This window comes from Falco punctatus (genome assembly GCF_963210335.1).
Source record: "Falco punctatus genome assembly, chromosome: 4".
Lineage (NCBI taxonomy): Eukaryota > Metazoa > Chordata > Aves > Falconiformes > Falconidae > Falco > Falco punctatus.
The window spans coordinates 71150170-71177323 of NC_137583.1; the positions used below are offsets into that span (position 1 = coordinate 71150170).

Below are 27154 nucleotides of genomic sequence, written 5' to 3' on the forward strand. Positions count from 1 at the left end.
CACTGACAGCACAACTTGCTGTTGTGAGCCAAAGGAAGACATTGCAGTGCAAGGATGATCTTGTAGAGAGGCCCTGTTCCTCACGCTCTGCGTGAGCCAGCTTATGTCTACCCCCTTCCCACAATGTTCATCCGAGGCAGGGGAGAAAAGACTGGGTTACAGCAAAAAACTATGGCTGGAGCAGCGCCAGGACTCTCCATCCTTCCGTGCACAGCAGTGCCTGGGGCTTGTACGACCACTCAGCACTCTTCAGCCTACAGCAGCCCACAGCCCCCTCTGCAACAGCTTCAGAACGCACTTCTGATAGCTTACCTCGACTACTGGCAGGATTAGAGCATTTTAAAGGAAAGCTTTCTTCCTGACCTCTGCTTCTCCAAGACGTTGGACGGAACGAAGCGAAACAGAACTATTTGTTTCGCTTAAAAGGTAATAAATATCATAGTTAAATATATGTGTGAACAAACACCAGATCTTTTAACTTTAATGCTGTTGCAGTTTCTCTCCCCCGGTAGCTGGAGGCCTGTATTACTCATACTTGCTACAAGCAGTCAGTAAGAGATTTGCTTTTGACAGTAAAGAAAATGGCATAAAAAACTTGCTCAGGCTCTCTATGCCATGTGCCCTATTTAACAAAAGACTGGGAGAGCCACAGCTATAAAGAATTATCAGTAGTTACCACCTACCAATGCCCACTGAGCTAGCTGCCTTTTATTCACAAAAAATGTCTGCTATTTAGTCTATTACCCCGATCACCTCTCTGATTAAATCTCTTTTTAAAATTCACATATAATTCTTTCCACGTCATTTTACTGGAAACCAAAGAATTTATAAACCTTTCAACGCTGCAGTCTGTGAATTTCTCTGAGCTGGCCCATCACTAACAAGAAAATGTCACCAGTGATTATTTCTGCATGTTGTGACCTGTCACAGTGATTCCAAGAGCCAAATGTTCAGAACCAGCTACAGGTCTCCTGCAGGTGACTTCCAGCCAAACCCTTCTTAAGGAAATAGTAAATGTGGATGACTGCAGAGCACCTTTGTATTACCCATTACTATTGAAATGGCAAAACTGAGAAGTAGCTATTGGTTGTGTTCAACACAATTATATTTTATCTCACTTCTTAGTCTTAATCAACTAATGCTGACTTTGATCAGACTCAGCCACTGACTATCCTTCTATCCTCCAAAATTTGCTGGATGTTCTGCTATAAAGACCACTGCTGTGATCTGAGGAGTAGTAGGTCATAGCTGCCTGAAGGTGCTGCTTGATCAAAGTCAGAAGACTCCATGTTTACCTTGCGATTTTACTCCTGGGTCTGGAAAGAGCATTTACTGGCTTCCACACAAACTCTGGGATTGGTTTCTTTTCTTCAAAGGGCTTACTATTTATAATGCAACCCAATGTCATAACAAGGCACAATATGGCATAGGATATATTTGAATATAAAGACGTATGCCCCGGTTCAACAGAAACTATGGATTTTTCTATTTGCTTTTGAATAACTACAATTTCTTTCTCATACGTTATTTTATCACTAAATGCAAGATGTGCACACACAGTTCCTTACACTAACTGCAGAAAATATATAATGAAGATGGTGTTTGCTTTAGAGAAGTGGCTGAGAATTTCTGCAAAAGAAAAGTACCGTAACTTTTGTATTCATTTGAAATAAAACATATTTTTGGCTTCCAGTCTGACAAGCTTAGCATGTTCAAAACATTTAATTCTGACTTGTATTTGAGTTGCCACTTTTCCCAGCTATTTATCCTGGTCCTCATGAGCTGTCAGGGACGAACCACTCTGCCAAGAAGCCATCCTCCTGGAGGATATAAGCAAAGTTTTCCTCTGAGCCAAGAGCTCCCTGGTGCATAGGAATGAAGCAGGCTCTGTTCTCCTTTCACAGAGGCACAATGCTCCCGGATGCTGCTGACCTGGTGAGAAAAAGTCATGAACTTGCTCCAGAGCCCGGAGACACCTGGCCAGCTTCTTCAACCTTTTCAGCAAGGGTCTTTAAACTAAAGAATTTGTTTATAGTAATATTTATCCCTCGCAGACATTTTCCTGGGGCGGTCTCTCTCATACTTCTGCTCATTTGATTAGTTTCCATAGTGACACTTATTTGTAGAGTTTAGAGTTGCTCATAGCAGGTTTCTGCAAATGCCAGCCGCATGTGTGCCATGTTAATACGACAATGTCAGACCTATTTCTTTCCCTTTGGTGCTCTGATTTTGCTCTACAGTTGTGGGCATCCTTGGGGGAAAAAAGAAAGGTGGCGGGGGGTTCCTTTGGATTCAAGATCCAGGGGCTGTTAGCTTATTATTCTGGATGGTATTTCTGACTGTACTCGTTCTGTCTGAATTGCAGTGGCAGCCTCTGAAGGACTGTCTGTCTGCGTGAGCCATTATATAAGCCAGGGAAACCTTCCATTACAGCAAGGCGTTTAGACTGCTGCTTTATTTAAAATGCAGAATTACATGAAAAAGCAATTCACTTGAGTGGTGCCTTGTAGGTTGCCTTTTCTCCCAGGTTGAAGTAGGTATTTGCTTCTCTTCTGGGGAGGTTACTACTGTTTTAAGAATAGGAGAATGCTAAAATCAGATACGAAGTTGCGTGCTCACACACATACACACACCTCTCACCAGTCTGCTTGTCTGTGGAAGGGATAAACAAGTATTTGCAGTAGGGGAATAAAGGGAGATTTACACACTGACAAGAACAATTCCAGGGGCACGGTTATTTTAAAAATTAAAAAATGCTGTTTCTGTGTAGCAATCACAACAAATTTATAGCAGACTGGAAGAGAGCTAGGAAAAAAAAGGGGTTACTATGTATGAGCCACAGATAGGTGTCTCCACCGGATAGGCATCCTCACAGGACAGTTTCTGGAATTAGATAATAGGTCATTACACGTATTTTTTCCCACTTTTGGGAAAGAATAAGAAGTAGAGGGAAAACTAGATTTGACAAGGGTTTTGTCACATTGAGTATTCGTTCTCTTAAAATACAGAGAAGTTGAGGCCTCTCATGTTTGTTTGACACATTTCTTTCTGCAAGACACTGGAAGGTTGGTTGAGCCACTGACATTTACACACAAAAATAAACCAACAAACAATTACAGGAGTTCCTAATAACATCTGGCCAGAGGAAAGACGAGGAACAGCATTCCTAGGAGGCCGGAAGTATGATTCTGCTCTTGTATGGTAGAGAAAATAAAGGACAGAATCTGAAGCCACAGAAACGAAATTGGGGTAAATGTGATGTGATTCCAGCTGGACTCTGGCCCTGGAGTCTGTAAGCGATCTTGAACGTACTGCTGAGGTGCAGCCAGAAAAAATCCGGCATGTCGTGGAAGGACCCTCCTGACTGACACAAGGGTAAGTGCTAACCTCTGCAGCACCTTCCCCAGCAGCCTTTCACTCTCAGTAATGTAAAAGAAGATGTATTAATTTTATTAAGATAGCTCAATAAAAGAATAATACAAAACAAATGTTAAAACCTGATGATTATTTAAAGAAAAATGAAAATAAGAGACAAAACCTGTTGTCCTCAGGAGCACTTTAAGGAAAAGGTTTGTAATTGTAGAATGAGAGCTAAAATTTTAAAGTCTGCATTTTCTGCCTGCCCCCCCCCCTCCCCCCCCCCCATCTTTACAAAATCTAAGTATTCAGCAGAGGGAAAGAAGAAATCAGATTTTTAAAACAGTAAACCTTCTTGACATCAGTATGCAATAATTTTTAACAGCTAGACTACTGTGCCCTGTATCAGATCCAGCAGCAGAAGGGTGACATCAAATGATGAATTCCATGTGATGCACTCAGCCTTCAGGAACACTGGGAAGAGGAGGAAAAGGAGGTCCTCAAAATCATCCTATGCTACTCAGTAGATTAACGGGATCTACTGGGGAAGCTCTGCAGCTCTGTTTCAGTGAGCCAGATGGTGGCTGCAGGTGAAATCTTTCCAAGAAACTGAATTAAATCTCCCATGAATATTATTATGGGTCTAAACCAGTGCCCTCTCTTTTTAGGTTGCCAAATTTCTCCATTTAAAGAGTATTTATGAACTGTTTTGGTTTGTGGAAGCTCTTGGAAATTTGGGAGAGAGAAAGCCCTAGCTCCCTGTGACTAGCCAAGTGCATTGTCTTTGTCCTATGAATTTTTATTCAGATTTGATTGAGAGATTAAGCCTGACAGGAAGGAAGTGATGATTTTTTTAGATGCATAGTCAACAAAATCATAGCAGTGTGTCAAAAACAATAGGTAAATATGAAAAATCCTGTCTAAGACTGATTCTGTGCAAGCGTGAAGCAAAGCGGCAGGCACCAAGAACAGATGGCCTCGCTGGAAGCAGGGAGGGAGAGCAAGGCCAAGCTCCTTGGACCCATCCACCCTCCAGATCAGGTGTTTGTGTCCAGGCTTGTGTCAGGACTGAGTGGTAGCGGCTGTGCTGGGATAGTGGTCGCTGCGTGGTAGCTTTGGCAAGTAGGCAATGTGCTGTAGAGCGAAACACTGGGTTGCAATTTGGGAGGTACTCACTTGAAATCCCAGCCCCAGCTCCAAAACAGGTTATATCTACAGACATTTAGCTCATTTTACCAATTTGTGCTATCAAAACTGAAATGCTCTTATCCTGGGATGGAGATTATACATTTGTGAGGCACAAAGAAATGTCAGTAGTGTAAGAAAGGCCTTGAGGAAACAAGTAACTGTGTTAATTGCTGGCACTGGGTGGATTGCTGGAAAGAAATATGCTCTACTAATTAACAGATAAATGATAAAAATATCAAATGCCTTCCTCATTATATGAGCATCAGTCAGAGAGATGAGCGGAGGCAGAGAACAGTAATGATACGCATATGTAGGCTGACAGTGCCTATAACTGTAGGTTATGGATCTGTCGCTGCTTACCTTGGTTTCCCAAGGAAATGAGACTTATGTGAGTCTGTCCATTCATCAGTCTTTCTATCATTTCCCCCCAGTAACTTTTGAACCTGGCTAAATTCAATCAAATCTGACAGGAAAGCAAGAAGTCTCGAAGTTATGAAAATCAGTGACTGGGAAAAAAATAGACTCTTGATGACTGTCTTGGCTTTGGTAAGGATTGCAGTGGGAACTCGAGAGCTACTTTTTCAGCGTAGTTTGCCATCTAGCCCACCAGCACAGGCACTGGCTGGCCAGTCAGCATGGATGTGGCTCAGACACTGCTTGTGTTGCCTTTTGGCTAGCAGGTATTTTACAGACATGAGAAAAAGATGAATGATGTACATGGGGCCTCACAGAGTATGGAGAACTGGAAGCACTGCAGAGAGGTCACAGTTATTTTAGTGGGATCTGCTGAAGCAGGACACACATCTCTGGGAGACCAGACGTCACTAGATCTGGGACTGTTCACTGATTTTCAGTCAGGAGGTGCACCTATATATATCAGATTTAGGAGAAGATTTTATTGGCGTTCAAAACTGCAAAGACAACATTATTCTTTTTCAAGGTATTTGGGTATTAGTATCTATTGACTGATTCGTGCCTATTGACTGATTCCATGGGCTAAGCCTGCATTTGCTGTCCTGCAGTGGAGAGATGATTCAAACTGCTCAAGTCTATCACGGTCAAAAGTTTGTTCTTGTATGAGAACAACTACAATTTGAAAATCTGATTTTATCTATAGATATGTGAAAATGGTCCTTTATGAATCTGATCTCATCCAGCTTGAAGACAAAAGACAGGCTCCTACTGAGTTTAGGGACAGGTATGTATATTGCTTTCGAGTGAAATATACTAAATATAATAAAATATCTGACAGTAACTGGAAAAGGTTTGTGAAGTCAAACCTGAAGTAGAAATCCCATGGTTGCAGAAGACCTCACAGCTTTAGTAATCTTGGCAACAACAAATCTCCAGGAATGGTAGACAGGCCACAGTTATTGGTTGTACAGGTAATGCTCTTCTTGGTTAGGACCACTGCTGAGAAAGGTGTTTTTTCCCCTCTCCTTTTTTAAAAAGTGTTAACGGACAAACAGAAACTCATACAATAATTTTGATAGCATTCATTTATTGTGTGCCACTGATCTTACAAATATCCCTTAAAACCAGTCTGCTACCTGATTTTTAAAAAATATAAATTAAATTCTGCACTTGGGAACAAACCAAAACTTTTATGTTCACAGGTTAGCTTATGTAAGAAATACTCTAGAAACCCATCTCAGGAACCACTGTCTATTGGGTAGTCTGTAAATACTCTGTATTTGTAAGGTAGGTACTACCTTAACATTTTTTGTAACATAACTGTTTTAGATAATACATTTACGTTCGAATTATCACGCTGTTTTCCTTGAAAGCAATTAGTCACTGCAGAAATGGGCAATGACTTATCTTTCATGTGTTCAGGCCATAGGCAGGTTGTTTACCACAAGATGAATTGATATCCACAAAACCAGAGCTCACAGAATTCTCACAGAATTTAATTGCATCTTTCATAACAGGTCCAGAAATACCTAGGAGATTATAGGAGGTTTTGTCTTTGTGGTCGTATCTGACCTCTTCCCACCTACCCGATATCAATCGACTCATTTCTTGCGAGCCCTGGTTGCTTCTTTTCTGCTGCTTGTGTTACAAGCCTTTATACAATGATATCCTATAATGAGGTTAATCTTCTTCCTTAATAATTAAATAGGAATTTACTTAATCACCGTGATCTGGATAAAAAATGCATTCTAATGCATTTTGGCATTCAAGATACCATTTTGAAAAAGGAGTGAGCTCAACAGTATATTAAAACCAAAGTCGGTGTTTAGCAGCGTGCCATTTATCCATTCTGCTAGGGACAGATACTGAAGGTGCTTTATAGACACCAGCTGGGTCCCAAAAATGTCTCCATCCCTTAGGTTCAGACCTTCAAGCCTCCTGCCTCTCTCGTTACCCCCAGCTGGTTTATGACCCTCCAGAGCAGCAAACAGGCTGCACTGTCTCTTTTCTGAGCCTGAACTCATCAGCCGATGCAGTGCCTAACGATTTAAGTGGGTTGTACATGCCGATACCATGCAGAGATATAAGAGCTGTGTTTGAACCAAACCTGCTGGGGTAGCAAACCTAACTATATTAAATCCTCCCCCTCAGAGTGCTTTGCATCTTTGCCTTTCCTGTCTGAATAAGCTTGCCCAGGTCAAACTGCCCTGTGTTGTGACGAGTACGCTGGTTACTTGCCCCTCTCCACCACCCTAGCTCACCTGGCATCCCCCGTTCAGTTTAGTCTATGCAGTTTCTTCTCTACAATCTAAAAATCAAGCACCTTTTATAATAATGGTTTTTGTGTATCTTCCGCACCTTTAGATCTCATGCCATGATGGATAATGCTGGGCCTTTTTTTTAGCATGCATTAAAATTCCAGTGTAACACTGTGTAGCATTTCAGAATTTTATCTTAGTTTAATGATCTTCTTTCGTGTAGGACTCACGGTAATTTTCCAGACTGCTGCTACCCTCTAAAGAAAAAGAAACATCAACATTCAGATTATTTATTTTCCTCCTCAAAAACTTAAATGATACTTCTAGTTGTAGAATCTTCAAATCCAGATTAAGTTTTCTCCTCAGGCATTTAAACAGTGCAAACATTTTATTCAAGGGTAAATAGCTGCTAAACTACTTTTGGCTTATCAAGTAAAAAATCTGTAGTAAACCAGCCAGAGTTACAAAATAAAATTCAGAGTCTTAAGAGAGTTTTGAAACAATACCAGAAACTGCACCAAGAGGAAACCCATAAAAAATGGATGTATGTGGAAAACCTTGTTATAAAGCACAGTGAGTTTTGAATATTTCTTTCTTGATTCTTCTTGAATGAAGTGATTTCTTCTCATAGTAAGCTGTTTCAGAAAAAACATTTATACCAATGTACACATTCTATTCATGTAATATTCATGGTGTCTGCCTGAAGTGTCTGTGCCCTCTCACCTGGGTTTTATCACACTTTGCAGTGTTTGTGCCTACAAATTCAAGCATAGATGATAAAACCTGATGTCGGATAAAAAAGCTGGTCAGGAATGACTGAAGTTGTTAATGACTCTAGATTTCATAACAATTAGAGAAAGGATTAAGGGATTAATATGTGCTAATCTTGTTATCTATGAGGTCCTGAAGCTGTAAAATTTGATATTGAAGCTAAACTGGGACAATGTGCAAAGGTGAACTCACACTTTGTAATGAACTCTAGGCAGTGGTGGCATAACACTTAGTTTTGTCATCCTCGTTTTAATGATTAATTACAAATCCTTCAAATCAAAAAATATACCATGCAGTGTATAATCTGAGGCCTGGGTTCCCAGATCTTTATGCTGCACTTTGTAAGTCCTCTGCAGTTACTGGCTGCCTTCAAGGATAGCCTTATCAGAATCTGAAAACATAAATGGTAGAAAAGAAGTAGATTCTGTGGAAATATGAAAACTTAGAACTAAAATTTATTTTAATTAAGCTCAGAATAAGGAAGATTTCTCTATACTTGATTCCAACCTTTTCTATTATATTTATGTAATTCATACAGATGTTACCCTCTATTGCTAAATTCTTAGCATTCCAAAACCATGAATAGAGCACGACATGAATAAACACACAGGAAATAGAAAAAAATTGCTGATTTTTACTTTCTATTTTTGATATCTGTAAAACACAAATATTCAACCTAGAGGACTAGAAATTCAGTACAAATTTAAAAATAATTTAAAAAAAATATTGCAGTCTTACTATCTCTGGATTGCAGTGTCTGGAGTTTTAATAAAGAAGGCAATAGTAGGTTACTTCAAAAAAGTGTTTTCTGGTTAAGAATAGAAGCATTACCTTTAATTTCAGCTATTTTATAGGTATTTCCCAGCTGTGAACTACCTATAAGCAATTGTCTCGTGTTGCAGCGGTGCTGTCCTTTCTCATGAATTTGATCTCATTTACCCTGTGAGTGAAAAACAAACAGTCACAACCTGACCAGATGCCTAGTGAGTGGAAGTGGAATATGCAGTACTCCCGGTCCCTTTGCCGACAGCCTGCTCTTGGGTCCCTACCCAGTACAGGAGGGGGACTTTATGAGATGAGGGCAGGGACAGGAGGCTTTTAAGGAACGCTGTGAAGAATACAGTCCCTTGGCTGCAGTGGTGGCCCTTGCTGGCTTTCCCACATGTCCTGGTTTTGCATAGGACGTGTGGGAGGAATATAGAAGCAGGGATGCTGATTTGGAATTGGATCACCACTTTCTGCTGTATTGTGCTTCTCTGTATGGACACCTGCTTTAAATTCTGAAGGCACACAGTCCCTTAGCATTTTTAAGGTGTAGCGTGCAGTGATTTGCCTGCTTCAGGGACACCACTGTTTACAGCTGTTTTGCACAGTCAGAGTAATTTAGAGCGAACACTGACAAAACCCAAATCTCTTAGGTATGCCTGTTTTTTCTCACGAGATGTATTATTTAGTACGTCAGAAACTATTCAGTTTTGGAAAAAATCTTTAAAATTCTTAATCTAATTTTCTATTGATTTAATTTTAAACTAGTTTCTTTTACAAGTATATTTCACAGAAATGTCTTTTTGTACCTTTCTGGACTTCTATATCATCATGAGCTGCTGCTTCTGCTGGTCATGCTAATGTTGCCAACATTTGCAAGTGAAGTGCGGATCCTGTATCTCAGCATGTAGGAGAAAGATGCATATGCTTGTTCAAACGTGATGTTTTAAGTACACTTATTTGTAGATTTTAAAGCCCACAGACAAATTTTACAGAATGCTAAATGGTGGTTGACCTCATCAGATGAAAGAGGCTGATGCTGTGGGAGCAGAGGGAACATTCCCCACAAAACTGTGGAACAATTCTGTGGAGAGACTATTGCAGCAATTACTGAGGGCTACCGTGCTTCTGGAGGGCTTCTATGGCTTGGTGAGAATTCCCCAGCCCTGAGCCTCCCATGCCCTCTGCCTGCTGCTGGGAAAGAGAGCTGCACAGCTGGGTGATGATGATCTGCAGATCCCTAAGATTCAGAGGACTGGAGATTCCATCTGAAACCTAACAAGGAAGGTCAAACATCTTTAAGAAATCTGCCTTAAAACAAAAGATTGGAATATTGGATTCCTGTTGGGAATTCCAATAAAAAATAACAAAATTAGTTTTGCTTGGAGCCAGTTGTTAGAATTAGGTAATGGGCTCTGCTGGATCAGTGGGTTACTGGTCTTCGGTAGATCAGACAAAGAAATGCTTTTAAAGGAATTCTAATGAATTTATTAGCATTCTCTTCAGGTTCTATTCAAAACTTCTACACAGAGGTCTCTTGGATATGGACCGATGAATCATTACGACAAGGAGAAGCTCATGCTTTAAAGAATGTGCTCCAGGTATGTTGTTTGCAGGATCTGGTACGGCTTTTCACTGCTGGAACTTCAGCCACCCTGCAAGATCTGAGAAGAGGCATCAGTGACAAATCCTTGTGTCTGGCTAGTGAGCTGCATAATGAGCTACTTGTCTTTGCTCTCCACGCTCTTTATAGTCTGTTCCTACACTACCATTTCTACCGGACTGCATATGCACCTCTGATCAATCTACTGCCTTTGTGGGCCACTTGTTAAATTTTCAAACGAAGTTTTTTTGTTCTTTCTCTCTTGCTAGAATGAAGCTCATATAGGTAGTCACAAGGTCGCTTTGCTATTCCAAACTTTCCTTTCCAGCAATGTCTAAGGACTTAAGTTAGTCTGTGTGTATGTGTGTAAATTCTCAGAGTTACCAACATAATGTCATTCTGATTTTTATTTCTCTGATGTCTTTATCTACTTCTTAGCCTTTGCCTTAGACTGCCAGGTATCTACGAAATTGAATGTCTTCTGATTTTGTATTTGTCTGGAAACTCAGTCTGGATCACTAAATAGCACAGATAGGTGCTGCAGTAAAAAACGTAAGCATCTGGGGAGGTAGTCCCTTCGCGATGTGCCGCATTTTGTGACTGTGCATTTTCTGAACTTTGCTGGTCTGAAGATTAGCTCAGAACTAAACCACAGTGTATGTTGACTTGTTTTTTTTTCAGACTTTCCTAATCCTTATTTTGACTATAATTCTTGTCTCAAAAAAAGGCAGGCTGTCTGCAGTAGACATTTAGATCTTTCCTCAAGGGCAGAGAAATCTGCTTAGACCCAATTCTTCTTTAAAATGGGGAACTAATGAGCACCAACAATCCTTCTGGATTTAATAGATGCAATTCTATCCCTGCTGAGAGATGGGTTCCCTAACTACAGCTTTCCAGACCAAATACCTGTGCCTGCAGAGGCTCTGCCTCTGTGTTTTCATGATTTTCATACTGGTATTTGTATCTGTCTTCAAGTCATCTGGATTCCTAAATTCCTTAACCAAGATGAGTGGCCTGTGCAGAGCACTCCCTGTACTGCTACCATCTCTGGAGGAGAACTGGGATCTCCTCAAGGTCTCCACTTAAATCAGGTTATCCAGCCTGCCCAGCCAGCTAGGTACAGCCACAAGCCCTGAACATCTGCGATCAGCAATGGGCAAACCTTGCTGGTTACTGAACTCAAGAACAAACTTCTCTTGTGTTGTTCATATTCATGATTGCTCTGCACTATTTCTGAGACCAGAGTAAAATATACTTCTAGCTTTCAGTACAGGTATAAGACTTTTTTTCCTCCCAAGAAAGCCTTCTTTAAAAGCAACATTATAACTTGCTGTGGTAGTGTTTGTGTCCAGCATGGTATCTTACCAGTACCCCTGCTTCTCCGCATGTTGGCTACTGAGAATGTTTCACCCAGCCCTTGAGCGTACACATCCCTGATTTGTTAGGACGGGGCAGGATTTAGACATGGTACCGCTGGCTGTGTGTCTGTAGTTACATGGTTTTTGGAGGACTGTCTGACATAGGAGCTCTCCCAGCATCAGCAGTGACATTCTGAAAGCCCACAGCTGCTGCCAAAAATGAAGCGTTTGCATTAGTTTCAGTCCAATTACTCCAAAACTAGTATTAACCCTTTCAGTCCCGCTCCTTGCTGAGCACTCATGAGAATCCTAGTGAAACGATGTGCCCTCTTGTTCAGGGGCAAATGCACCCCTGAATGGGTGATCTGAACACCCTGTGTTGAGGTGCTGCACGCGTATTGGCTCACATGAAAGAGATGTTAACAGTCAGGAGAGGAAAGAAAACATGAATGTGCACATTCACCTGGCTGCAGCACAACATTCCAGCTTCCCTTTGGCCATGTAAGAGCCAGGGAGAAGCTGCAGCACTGCTCAGCAGTACGGGAGCCACCAGTGTTGCAGCAGGGTAGGTGAAATGGAGCCAAAGCCAGGGACTAAGGTCTTTCCAGCCTCCCCCTGGAAATCTGTGCTTATATTTCACTCTTCAGAAAATGTACAATAGCACAAGTTATTAATATGCAGATTCAGCACAGGCACTGTTATGTAAGAGTGCGCTGTCTTCCCTATAACCTAAATTTCACTTACAAATAAAATACAGAAGACTTGCAGATCCACATGAAAATAACATTCAAGTTCTTCAGCCATTTCAGCTCCACCAGGTTTTTGTCAGCTGTCTTAAGGTATGAAGACCCTTGATTTCATCTTCCTTTCCATTCTTTGGCCATTCTTTTCCTGTTCTGGTTGCTGAGACAGAGCTACTCAGAAGAGATCTTACTCTGTTACAACTTCCTGGTCCTTTTCCACCATCCTTAAAGCTTCCCCTCAGGATTACTGAGTTCTACTGAATTTTTCAAATTTACCATCAGCTTGACATCCAAACTCAAAAATGTGATTCTTGCTGCTCAGCCACCCCTTGTAGTCAACTTCAACTCACTGTATAAGTAAGATAGTCCTATTCACAGTTATAAGACTTGATAATTCTGCAACACGGCTTCTGTGCAGTGTGTGACAGTTCCTCATAGCAAATCATCGATTCGATCTACATGGAAGCATTCAGTGATACAGAGCTTTTATAAAATCAATCAGTGTTTGCAGGCTTACATAGATAGATTTCCTGGTGTCAAAAAAATACTAAGAAAAGGATGATAATTTTTCTTATAGATTTATTCAGAAGAAAATGATTTTTAACGATTATTAAAAGACAGTTTCTATGAGGCAGTCATTTAAATTTCATTACTTTTTCAAAGACTTCCAATAAGTATGAGAGACCATGGCAGTGGAAACCAATATATCACACTATGGGTCTGTCTTTGGGCAGTCAATTCAGCATTCTGTTTGGAGCACGTACCACAGCAATTTTGCATCCCTGGAGAAATGTGTTTGATAGATTGCAAATAACAGGCTGATCAATTCAAATTCTTGGAATAACAAGTTGGTTCTGTACCCACTCTATTTACTATTTTTTTTTCTGTGAAAAAGCCCTTTCCCAAATTTTGTATTGTTATTTTCTTAGAACTAACCTAGTTTAATAAAAGGACGGAGTCAGGGTGTTTTGGCCATAATTTGCCTACACTGGTCTGTAGTGTTTACTGTGTTTTAGACAGAGGCACTTACATATTAGATAAATTGCTCCGATCTCTGCACTGACTGATGAAGCTAATGCTTCTTCCAGGCAGACAAAAGAAAAGAAAAAAAAATTTTCCTCCCTCGCTTTCACCTGAATTTCACCGATGTTTTATTTTATTAAGGAAAAGAGCTTTAATATCACAGTAAATTCAAACAGTAAGTAAAATATAATGGCCACACATTTTCTACTAAGCAAATATTTAGCACACTTAAATATATGCATCCTTCTCAGGTTATTCAGGAAATCTTATGCAAAGAACACATTATTTTGCAGAGAGGTAAATAAATTCATTCAAGCTCCATTATGGACCTTCAATACTACTGTTTCTACTTATAGAGAGAGGATACTCAGTGGATGTTCTCTTCTATCAACATTTCCTTTGGGTAAATACTTTCTGTTTTCTGCCAAAGAGCAATCGAAAATATTAACCGTCCTTGAGATGTTAAGTAATAGTGTTCCAATCTGTCACTAAAGTGGCAATGCTGGGCAGTAGTAAGCCTGCAATCTTCAAAGTTGGATGGTGCATAGAAAAAAAATCCTGTGCAATCCTTAATTATAAGCAGGCAGTCATTATCTTCAGTGAACCCTGGAAGCTGCTGGAGTACTGTAAACATGAGCCATTATAGTTAAAATGGAAAACCCAGCATTTAAATATTTTTTTCCACTGAATAAAATGTTTTAATCTTTTCCAGGAAGATAAGCACTTAAAGAGTCTCTTTACACTTAATAAACCTTCCAGAAATGTAAATACTCATTTAAAATCACCTAAGTAACATTGCTACTGCCTCCTTACAACTAAAAAAATAAAATAAAACAAAATATAGGATTGAGAAAAAAGGCAGCAGCCAGTTAGTCCTCTCTTCAAACAATTGATATCTTCACTGCTTCAGTGACTTGGAAAATTGTAAAGCTATCTAGCTGAACCTCTGTTCGACTTGTTTACAGACCAGTTGGATTTTAGGCTCTTCTAGTATTTAGACTGAATTTCACTTGCCTTTATATCAGTAGAGCCAAAACCTGATGTCTTCTTAAATAACTAGATTAAGTCTTTTGAAAAGACAATGTTATTGTAAATTCTTTTCCCATTCATTAGATTAAAGATACTCACAATCTTCATTCCAATTTAGACATATTTTGTTTGAGAAATTCTTTTTGCAATGTCAGAATTGCTCATCATTAAAGGCCACTGTAAATTTTGCAAAGCAGGATCCTGCTTCTGCCCAGTTTATCTTTCCTCTGCCCTCAGACTCCTGTCCTGCTGTTGGGCTCTTTGCTCTCCTCTGGTATGGTCTAGGCCCTCCACGAGCTCACTCACAGCAGAAAGGCATGCGAAATGCAAAGGAAAATCCCTCCCACATAAAGCTGGGCAGACGTACAGGCACAGTTAACGTGGAGAAACCACCTAATCAAATCATCAGGCTGAACAAAACGTTGACCAGCCCCAAATTCTTGTCTCAAGGCAGGATCAATATTAGCTGTATTGTTCTCAATACAAATTTAAAACCATGGAACAATTTAGGTTGGGAGGAAATTCAGGGGATCTCCTCATTCAGCCTCTCACCCAACATGGGCTAACATCAGCAGTAGCTAACCTCGTTTTAACACGCATCGAAGATGGAGACTCTTAACGCCTCCTCCCCAGACAGTTTATTCCAGTGCTTTATTGTCCCCACTCTTACAAATTTTCCTTAAGATTTAAGCTGGATTTAATTAATTAATAATAAAATAAAAAGTTTATGACCTTTTCTGTCTTGGTCCAAGAAAAACCTGTTGACAGGAGAGGAAAAAAATAAATCTGTTTTCAGTGCTGTAAGAACAGCCAGCTCCACACAACATAGCCCAAAGCTTGCCAGACTTAGACCTTTCTTAATCTGCTGTAGTTGTGCGGGCTCCATGTCAGCCGAGTTCTCATTCATTCTCATTATTTGTTACAGATAAGTTTTAATTTCACACACACTTCTGTGCTGGAACTTCCTGTTATTCTTTATTAACAATATCACTGTATATTTTAGCTTTGTAAGTTTTATTTGATTAGTATTTTTGGGATTAAGTCACCTAAAAGAAACGTGTGGTTTGTGCTTCAGGCAGTTTGGTAGGTTAGCACAAGGTCTTGACTTATATTTGAAACAGTTTGCAGGTTAGCTGATAAGAAAGGCAAGAAAGAATAATGAGAAATTTCACATGACAGTTATTACACGTAATTATGAGGATATACTTGACAAATTTTGGTGTAATTTGAAAACCTGACAGCTTGTGGGTTTTCTGATCTATCATTAGTTGAGTAGCTTAATTTTACAACTGTAGTTCACATGCAGCTGAGTTCTTTCCTTAATGATTTTTCACATTCTCTTCCTTTCCAGGATCATGAAGAACTTTTCAGTGTTGTGTTAGAAAAATTATACCTAGTAGGAGGAACATATTTGAGTTGAAAACAAATTAAAGGCAACAAACTTTTGAATACAGATTTCCTGTTATTTTTTTTCTTTTTTCTTTTCCCTATGCTTGCAGTCAAATTGTGATTTTATTTTTTCTTCTAAAAATAGGGTTGTGATCTCTTACTGAGTAGGACTGCAGAATATTAAGTAATATGCTGGATCTGTCATACCAGTCACCCTCCCACTGCAGAGGCACTCAGAAATTAAGAGGGGGAGCACGAAGGCATGAGTTAAAAATACCTTATGAACTAAAGTGACTGATTTGGTGCTAAGATGATCTTGATGTTAGAGCTGGCCATACTATCTGCATCAGTTTAAATATGCACAAGTGCAATTTCAGTTTTGCTTATGAGGAAAGTTTCCTGATAGACTGTAACATCTGATCTGCAGTGCAATCCTGCCTTATTTAACTGGATTTAGGGAGAGCAGATGTACTGTAGTTATACAGAATAGTTATCCAGAGTGATATTTATACATCGACCTCAATATTTACCCCAGCTGGAATACAGGCTGAGCAAAGGAAATCAGCCAAGTGCCAGTCCAGAAAAGTCTATCAAAGTTGGCAGTATTTACTTTTGCTTAACTTCTGAGGAGCTGGCCACAGTAGGCATTGTGGCCCCAAGTATGTTGGCCAAGGCACCATTTCTGAATGATAATTGATGGGACATGTATTCGCTACACCAAAGAAGTGTAAATGTCATATTGACATTTTCCTCTTCAAGTAATTTGGTAACACCAAAGTAGGTAAGTTTACTACTATTTGTGTTTTGTTTGATAGTTTGGAAGTTACAATTTCCAGGGTGTTGCACTATTTAACAAGCTTTCTGTGAGCATGAAGGATTTGTTTTTACTAAGAACCTCTTTGAAAGCTGACTTGAAGTGGTTAACACCTATTTATCAAGATTTTATGGGTAAACAGTTGTGAAGTTTAATTCAGTATAATTGTATCTGAAATGACCCCAGAAATCTGGCCTCTCTTTCATCAGAGAGTTAAAGATGATGAAGAGAAAGATAACAGCTATGCGTTACATTGCCTCAGTAGCTTTCTGTCCATTTGCACCAACCAGTGCTGTGAAAGGAGCTTATGACATTTAAAACTGGTGCGTGGTGCCAACACGTAACCAACCACACCGTGTTCTGTTTATGCTGAAACTCCTCCTTAGTGCAAATTAAATAGCCTATTGTATTTACACTCTAATCTAGCACACACGGATGTTAGTGGGAGTCTTTCAGTTGGTTTCGACATGTGTTGGATCAAGGCCAAGCAGATTAGCAAACTACATCATTTCTTTGGTCTGAGGACTTTCCTCTGGAAGGAGTCTGGGGCTGGTGTCGCCAGGTATGTTCAGCCTCTACATCTACATATTCCTGGGCACAACACCTATCCTACAAGCCCTAGCAGAACAGAAGGCAGGGCCTTTATAGCTCTCACTTATTTGCCTCTGATTTGTTGTCTCCATAAAGACTGAGAGTCCTATCTGTTATTTGCCATTATTTACTGCTATCTCTTAGCAGAGGGACTGAAAGCAGAAAATCAGGTTCAGCCTGGCTTATGTGGCTGCAAGGATCTTGTCCCTCTCTAACTCTGTATTTAAGTTAGGAGCTCACATGGGCTGATAGTAGAGATGGGGAACATGTGTTTAAATCAGGCTGTGGTAGGAGAAGGGACAGTTAAAAGGACTCCCTCCTGCTTGTCCCAGCTAATGTCATCCTGGAAAACCTGGTGGATCTGAACTATGTTTCTCTGTACCATCTAGCAGACAGGAGCTTGTAAGGAAAAAATGGGATGAGATGCACCAACACATGTGTGATCAGAGGCAGGAGGGTGTGCTACCACACCATCATCCCAGATGGATGCAGACGGTTCTGTAGCAGATGTGAGTTGACTGGTCACCAGTGGGTTTGTATCTGGTTAATACTGTCAGTGCAAGGCCCTGGCTTGAGGGAGCTGGAAGACTAGGGGAGATCAGGTGCTGCAGCCACACTGGTTAATTTGGGAAGCTCTCTTGGAAAGACTGGGGTGGTTATTTCAGGGCTGTGGTGCTAATCCTTCATAAGAGTTCTCTGCTCTGTGGGAGGAGATGATGCTGTGTGACGTGCTGCCTCATACAATTGCTGCTGCTAGTACAGGTAGCTCTGGCTGCCTTATGAGTCACACCAGCAGGGACTCTGAAAACCAAATCCTCTGGAGTTTTCCTTCTTTCTCTCGATGGACCAAGTATGCCACTCTCATGGTAACATGAAATGCACTCTGCTGCCAAGCCAACGTGGACAGTTGGACTACTTGGCCTGCAGCATACATCAGGGAAAGGGGCGGGCACAGCAATATCATTAGGGCTTTTGTAATGTGAATGAAATAAACGAAATGTTCTGTATAATGTAACTTTATAATAATTCCCTCTGTAGCATGTTTCAAAACTGTATCCTTCGCATGGCAATGCAATCGCTGCTTGGCCTGACGTAACTTTAGAACCACTTAACAATGCTGTTTTCCTTTATTTATGATTCAGTAGTTAAAGGAAAATTAACTGGTATCTCTGCAGTGTACTGATATTTGTGCTCTCCTTAATGCTCCACATAATGCCTTTTCTAAGACAACATTTAAGATACTGCATAGAAAGCTTGGGGAAAAATGAGAACTTCGCACTGAAGATCCTCAATTACATGCTAGAAAATCCAATTTATGTGACATGTTGCTCTCCGTTTACTTCTTGAAACTACAGTTAACACGCTAGTTGTAATTCTACAGTTAGATGGAAAAGTAGTCATCCCTTATGAAGTTCTCCTTTGCTTTGTGTATGCTTTTGTGCCACATCTAAAAAAACACCTCTCCTCCAAAATGCAACATTACTAAGATTCTTACTCAAGGTCTAGAGTATTCAGATGAATTTTTGGCTGATAATTACTATGGTTTTGTTTCTTCTTTTCTAATCTTTTATTAATGAGCAAGTGCCGAGATCTCATGAAAAGAAAGGCACTTGTATCTTTTTCATGACAGTGGCATTGGGCCTGCTATTCCCTGTTGTCTATTGCAGAGAGGAAAGAAATAAAAGGTTCTGACTAAAAAGATGACACAGATATTATAAAGTACCTGTATGTACAACACAATTTCTATTCATAGCATAACCTTATCAGTTAAAATAGTCAAGATGTTTAAAAGATGTGCAATGGATTTATTATTAATTTTCTAATGCAGTTATAGTTAATTTAAAATAAACAACTAGAAGATTAAATTGTGTATTTCTCCATCCAAGGTTATTATAATCCCATATGATAGGAAGTATTTAGGAAGATGGTTCAAATTAGACTTTGTTCTGGGCCCAGTACAGAAGCCTATGAAAATACACACCAAAAGATGCTGGAGAGAGGACACCTTGCTTCCAATTTGTTATCCCTGACTTTTCAATGAAAGCAACAGTGTACCAGGCCACAAATGGTGCCCTTCAGGTCACCAGAGATCTATACAGTGGTAAGGGTCTATACAGGCTGGGTCTCTGCCTTGGCCTTTTGTTCCCAACCTTTCAATCCTTTGAAGCTCTGTTGTTAAAAATTCAGGTATAAGGCAGAACTCACAGTCACATCCTTAAAGTGTCTGAGCTGAGCTTAAAGTGAGATGGCCTTTTTCAGCAGTTTATCTCCAGGTAGGTTGAGGAAGGTGAGTTTTCCTCAGTCCTGTCTCCTATTACATTAGCATGTTCTGCAAGCTTGGGACCTGGAATGGTGCTGCAGAAGCCAATGTTGTTGTTGTTGCTGGTAGAAGACTATCACCAGTCACTGTCTTGCTGGCCTAAGCCTGTAATTTATCTGAACTGTATTGTTTTCATTTGTTTGTTTAGAGATTATAATTTTTACAGTTTGTAAGAGTTTATTTAATAGCCTTTGAGCTCATAGTCTCTATGTTCAAAACTGAAAACTTAAAAAGTAACATAAATTGGAAAAATGCTAACATTGAACCATGAAGAGATTTTACTTTCTGGAAAGTGATTTTGCTGGTATTTCCAGGAATCCCCCTGGAATCCATCCTTCTTTTCAGCAACGCAGCCATGCTGCACTGGATATCCTCTTCCTCCTCCTTTCTTGCTCCCTGATGTTCCATGCTAGCTGCAGCTGTTCTGCAGGCTGTAGACTGGGCCATCCAGCTGTGCCTGGCACGTGGGGTTAGAGGATGGGAGAGGAGCCATGGCACAGTGTTGCAAATGAGTGTGATACAGGTTGAGCTGCAGGGGAGATAGGTTGGGAGCTAAACATGTGAGATTCCTTCTTGATGTGTGAGATTTGACAGGTCTGTACTGTGAAGGCTACAATTTAAAAATCTTCCTAAGATGGCTGGAAATACAGTTTCCTCTGAGGCCCAGTTAGGCTTGTTAATGATTCTGTATTTCTATTGCAAGAGGCAATGGAGGGAATTTTGGCAATGAAGGGAGTGTATTCCACACGGTACTTCCAGGCCATCTACAGAGTAAGCATATTGTTACTCTGAACTCGTCACATAACCTTTTAAAACATTAAACTCAAGGATCCAGTCCCAGTTCCAGCCCAACCCTTCCTGTATTTCACTATTTTGTTCAGTTTAAAAAAGGAAACCTTATTTTAAAAAGCTTTATAGATCACGTTCCATCTACGTGAACTGTTTATTTAGGCAGGAAGCTACTCAACTCCTATTTCTGGAATGGGAAAGTAGTTGCATAGACAAGAGTATGAATAATGCCATTGTTGTAGTTTTATTCAAAGCTACCAGAACCCTCTCATTAGGTTTAAAAATTCAGTTTAGAACCCTAATTCTCTCTCTAAATTCCTATTTTGTTCTCAGGCTAAACATAGGCCAGTAAACAATATCCACAAATACCAAATAATCTTTTAGTCCCATTTCATCTTCATAAGCAAAATCAAGTAGCTTTATACTTTTACTCAACATGGCAAACAGAAAGTGATAGCTACTAAAACAGAATGAGTAAATAACATTCTGTGCTTCCACAGCTGACAGTCCAGCATAGAGCCTTTTGCCTGGACTGTTGGATTGGTTGTCTGTGGTGGTAAAGTGTTTGAAAATCTCTTTCGATTGGGATTAAGCAACTAGTTTTGATTCTTGACACAGTGTAGTAGGGTTGACCAAAGACAGTCTTCTCCTTCAGCTTCTCCAAGAGCTCTGATGATGGCTTTATCATTCCTGTATCAATTACTTGCTCATGAAAATTAGTTGCTTTATCAAATAAAATATATAGACTTTTTCTCTTCCCTAATCTTTATTTCTTAATTTGATTTTACTCCTGCAAAACATGGTAGGAATCTCTAACTCTGACTAGAAAGGGAGGAAAAACAGCTGGTAAAAAAAACTCCCAACACATTCAATATATATAAAATAAAAAGGTTCACTCCATTTATGTGGCTGGAACTGGATTAAAAGATTACAAGGACTGTAACAGAGAGAAGGGAATTTTAAAAAAGTACTAATAATGTATATTTATTCTAAGTGTTGTCACTGAATATGGAAATTCATTTTGAAGGCTTCCAGATTTCAGACTACTTTCTGTGTGAACAGTGTTTTGGGATCTACAACTTCCTTACCTTGGTCTGCAAACAAAACAACAGACTGAATAGTTGAACTGAGGCACTGGCAGCAGTGCAGCTCTGGCAGTGAGGAACACAGCTCTTGCTGTGCTCTGCCTGCACCTGCTCACATTGTTCATTCCTCTCAAACTACACACATGCAAGTTTAATGTGAAGGGTGCGCAGGCACCCCAACCTCTGATGTTAGAATATGTTACTGAACTGGAAGTCAGGTTGAGTGTTTCTATGTTCCCAGATCACCGAAGACACAATTTACGAAATACTGGATGTGTGGTTATAGCATCCTAGTTGTGCTCATTTATCTCTGGATATGCCTGCTAAAAAAGCCAACACTCAAGCATGCACTGCCAAATTCTCAAAACACCCTGTGTATTGCTATCCACAGAACTCTACCTGCTTTGTGCACCTGAATTACAGAGCGTGTACACCTCACTGATGCCAGCTGCTTTTTCTGTAACACATCCATATGCATGCAAGTAATAAGATTTGCACCTGAAAGAAGTTTTCAATCTGCTTTTTACTCATAAATCAGCTATTCGAGGTTCAAACAAAACCAAATGAACTAGGTAACAACCTTCTGCTCAGCATAATACCAGTAACCAGCCCATTTTTACTAAGCTTTATTACAGTTACCTTTTGTCTTCAGTAAAACATAGACAAAATCTTTTTTTTTCATAATTTGAAGAGAAAGTATCATCCAAATACCCTGAAAAACCCATTAATAAGGGAAAATCCTGACCCCATGCATAAATTGAAACTTCCACTGCAACGTTAACAGTAAGAGGATAAAAGCCCCTTCTTCTAGGCAATTCCATAGTCATACTGACTCTTCATTATTACTTGTTCATATATTCATTAAGTGTATAGCTACTGTGGGATGCGGGATTCAGCTTGCATGCTTTTTGAGTGAAGAAAGGAGATCCTAAGAACAGAGAAAACTGCTGGTAACTGGTTAACCATTTTTGTTCTAGTATTTCCTTACTCTATTAGATTGATCTGAGTAGCTAAAGATTGAGTAATTCTGAAAACATGTATTGAGATTCCACTGCAGAGTGTTGTTTAGATCATATTACAGAACATAATAAAGTCTAACAATTTCTTTTGTTTTGGTAGGAAAACAATCACTTTTGTTTTTAGTTTTTCTATAGCTGAAGTTGAAAACATATTTCCACTGACCCTTGCATATGAAGAGTATAAATTACCCTTCTACAGTAGAGAATTTAAAAACACATTTCTCCAACAGCACCCTGGGTAGCTCTAAACAAGGTCACATTAAAGTTGCATTGTTCCTATCTGAAATGTAACTACGCAGTTTCTTCTTTTATACGGTTAAATGTAAGCTCAAACAGTAAGGGTCAAAAATTGACTGGCCACTCCTGTGCCAACCAATATGAGTTTAATATCTTTGTTTACTACATAATTTAGGACAGTCACAGAATTTCACAAAACCTCTTTCAGTATTATTTATCTGTATTGCAGTATTGCTCAGAGGCTTCGTCTGCAATTCTCCATGCAGTGTCTTAACCATGAGATCATCCTTCCACTTAAATGTGATACAATACCTGCTGGAGCTCATACACAAACATTATGAGCTGGGTATAGCAGTTAAGATGGTATTTTTAAGTACGTTACTGTAACTTGTCAGTTAGCCCACCTTTTATACCTGGATCAGGAATGAAAAATCAGTGAAATATAGCAAACATTATTTCTACACAAGTCCTTCAGAGTGTAAGAACATATTGTCATACTTGTTTCAGAAAAATGATGACACTGCAAGTGGGGCATCAGCTGTTAATTGGGGCATACAACATTCAGCACTTTCCCCCCCCCCCAAAATGTAATTAAATGAATACATATCTGAATGGAAGAAAACACTTTCTTTGCTCTGAAAAAGACAAATCACTATGCTTACGTGAACTCCTACTTTGTTCAATAGGGCTCTATACATCCACAACATTGCGAGCAGACTCCACTTGCAGAAATTTAGGTGAAAAGACAATGCCTTCATGTGATGACAGAAGGCAGCGAACACCACCTCTCAGCTTTTTTGTATAGCCTGGGAAATGCATGGTAACCTGCAAGACAGAAGCCTTTGCTTTCTGGCTAGGCTTCAAAGTTCACGTGATAGATCCAACCGGTCTTAACACCAGCCATGGGAGATGGCTTATAAGGAGTCTATTTTGTGGGAAAGAGAGCTAAGAAAGTTCACAAGAAGCCTTTCAGAAGAACTAGATTGAAACCTGAGATCCCTATGACCATATAAACAAGCATCTATGGGTTGTCTCTTCCAAGGTGTTGTCAAGTCACTTCCAATAACATAGACTAACTTTCTAGTTTAACAGTTTTTTTGAAACTTTTCTGCCTCAGGTAAAATTCATTATTAACGTGTGAAATCAGGTATCACCATAATTTTTTTTTCCCCTGCAGCACACGTTTACATGTGTAGGTATGCTGAAAAAAGCATCTTCTTGCAAGTGTTGTTGATATGCATTGTTCACCTAAACATTCACTTACCAATCATCTAGGCTAGATAAATGGCCCTGAAATGCACCAGATGAGGTAAGCATAAGAGTGTAAAATCTTGGGATGCCACTTACAACTTGCCAGTACTTACCAGCTAGGAATCAATGCTGGACCTGAGATAGAGGTCCATTACCTACTACAGTCTCCATGCTTGCGGCAACAGTTCTTTAGCTAGAGTGCAAGGTATTCACCCTTCTGCGCTTTGTAGTCTTTGGTTTACAGCCTCTTAGTTAGCAACACAGCAGGGTTGTTGGATTTTGCTTTGCTGGACTTCACTATTGCATCATTACCTACTCAGAAAAAGGAAAGACTGCTGCCGAGTAACATTTCACTGCTTTCTCACAAACAATCATTGGTGAAGTAGGTTTGTCTCTCTCACTGGTTTGTGTAGAGCAAAAGAACCTGCTTTTCATTACAGTAGCACTAGAAAAAAGTTGTGGCTGATGAGCAAGGAGCTCTGTGCTGTGGAAATGAAGACTGTGTTTCAGACACTATTTCTCCCTCCTTGTGGAGGAAACTAATAAAAGTTAATACAAGGATCTGGAAATAATGATAAATATTGGACCTGAAATAATGATAAATATTGGAATGCTTCCATACTGCCAAAACACTCATTTTCGATACAACTGCAGGTATTCCTATTGATTTTACTATTTCATTTCTAGTGTTGATATTTTGGTTCATAAAAGTTTTCCTTCAAGAATAAGGTGGGAGATTTCATCGTAGCATTGAGACTGAGAGTAATATCCAAATTATTTTTGTCTGCATGCTGAGAAGACCTTGAATGTGATTTTAATAATCTGGAGCTTCCAGGAATGAAGACTTCATATTAGTGGTTTGCAGGAGCTGTATGCTTCTAGTTATTTCTAATGAGCTAGAGCCTTGTCACCCGTAAGCCATCAGGCTGAATCTAAGCAAAGCAAGAATTGAGTCAGCTAAGAAAAAATCCCCACCCCACGTAAATAACATTCGCTGCCCTCTATTTAGCTGAGTCTCCATCCTACTTCCTGCTACAGGCTCACTACTCCACTACCTTTGCAGCACAGAGATGGCTTACCTATGCGTTGGGCCTAATTCAGCTCAGATGTGATCTTAGATGGATCCAAAAATGACAATTCCTGCAGAAACCGCTGAGTTACCATGTATTCAAGTTTCCTTTACCGACATACTCAGACAGCTGGCATTCAGAGTTCCTTGAATAAAAGCCATTGTTCACTGCCAGTCAGACTGTCGAACAGGGACTGTAAGGTAATCTGTACAGCACGGAGGCAGCAGACCCTACATCAGCACTGCAGGGTGTGTATACACCTTTTTCCATCCGTGAAATCTTAGACCGAGTCCAAACTGGTCTTCAGGTAGTTGTAAAAAACTATCATGCTATCAACTGTGAGAAGACAAATCTTAAATTCTAGATGAAGAGTAATTTGGTTAACAACAGTATAAAAAGTCTGATCCAGGATTTTGGAGAACTGCAGACCTCTAGCACTGGCCCCAAAATGGACCAGCATGCAGAAATGGAGCCGGTCAGCAGTTGGTCTATTTGCTGCTGCACCGAGACAGCCAAAGCAGACAATAAGCATTTACAAGACTGCCTGCAAATTTGCTTTCCTGTTGCTTGCGGCACTGCCAGCATCTCAACATCATTAATTTCATTGGACGCCAGATGTTTATGCCTAGACGAGGCATAAGAAGCTCTACAACTTCTGTCATGTAACATTTAAAGCCTGATTAGGTATTTCTCACTTAATCACATATATTATTAATTTCGATGAAATTACTGTTTCTCCCCACGCCTTTGAACAACCAGTGCATAAAAGTTGGGTTGCTAAGGCAGAATTATAGCCAAGTATTCCGGTTGAGCTGACTGCATTCTGATTACTTAATAACACCCAAGTATGTGCAGAATTTGTCCTTGCTGTGCGCCAGAGCGCTGCACTACTGAAAAAAAAAACCCACAACCCCCTCAGAAAAGGCTGCACTGCACCGGCTTAAGCACTTTCATCAGCGCGGTTTGTATTCCAGGTAGTTAAACACAGCTACGGAAAAATGCGCGACTCCTCGCTGCACCGCTCCCGCGGCACTAGCAAGTCAAAACCGACCGGCCCCAGGCTGCTCCGAGGCGCTGGATGCGCCCTGCGGGCTGCGATGCGATCGCCCCGCGGAACCGCCGCCCGCCCGTGCCCGTGCCCGTCCCCGTGAGGGTCGCCCGCGGGGAGGCGGCGGCACGCGCCCGAGAGCAGGGCGGGACGTGAGGGCGGCGGAGCGCGCAGCCCGCCTCGCGCCTCCAGCGGCCCCGCGGGGGAAGCCGGGGCCTCGCGCCCGCCCCGCGCCCGCCCCGCCCGGCAGGTGCCCGCCGGCGCTCGGCCAGGCCTCGGGCCTAACTTCGGGGATCGGCCGAGCCACCCCCGCGGCCCGGCAGCGCCGCAGCTCCTTCCCGCCCTCCCTCCCGCCGCGGCGAGGGGTGGTGCGCCGCCACAGCGCGCCTCGGGCAGGTGCGCCCGGGAGGCGGCCGCAGCGCCGCGCCCCCCCCCCCCCCCCTCCCCGCGCCTCAGGGCGGCGGCGCGGAGCCCGCCATCGTGCCCCGCTCGGGGCGGCTGCGGCGCGGGGCTCGCCCTCCCCTCCCCTCCCCTCCCCTCCCCTCCCCTCCCCTCGCTGCGGGCCGCGCCGCGCCGGTGGGCTTGGCTTGGCTTGCGGCTGCAGCCCGGAGCTCGGCGTGAGTCACCCAGCCCGCGGCGCGGGGAGCCGAGCGCGCAAGCACACGGAGGAGGCGGTGGGGGCGGGCGGCGGCGAGCGGGCGGGGGCGACAGGCACCGGCTCCCCGCCCGCCCACTCACACATGCTGCCGAGCCGCAGTCAGCTGGAGCGCCGCTTCCTCCCCAGCCGCCGCCGATGACCTCCTCGCCCGCCGGCAGCTGCTGAGGACCCCCGGCGTCCCCGCCAGGGCAGGGGATGGTAGATCGGCCGCCCGGAGCCCCGTCCAGCCCAGCCAGCCGCACCGCAGCCTCGGCCGCCGCCGTCCGCGGGAGCCGCAGCCCGAGAGGAGCCGCAAAATGAACCCCCAGTGCGCCCGCTGTGGCAAAGTGGTCTATCCCACCGAGAAAGTCAACTGCCTGGACAAGGTGCTGGGG

At 41.5% G+C, this 27154-nt stretch overlaps 1 protein-coding gene across 2 annotated transcripts in view; it reads left to right on the forward strand.

The window, feature by feature from the left end:
• NEBL (nebulette) overlaps nucleotides 1-27154 on the forward strand; it is a 309240-nt gene continuing 282086 nt past the window's right edge. For both annotated transcript variants that reach the window (XM_080382351.1, XM_080382349.1), the window contains exon 1: nucleotides 1-27145. In XM_080382351.1, the coding sequence (XP_080238477.1) occupies nucleotides 27077-27145 (69 nt within the window). In that variant the 5' untranslated portion in view covers nucleotides 1-27076. The remainder of the gene's footprint in view (nucleotides 27146-27154) is intronic.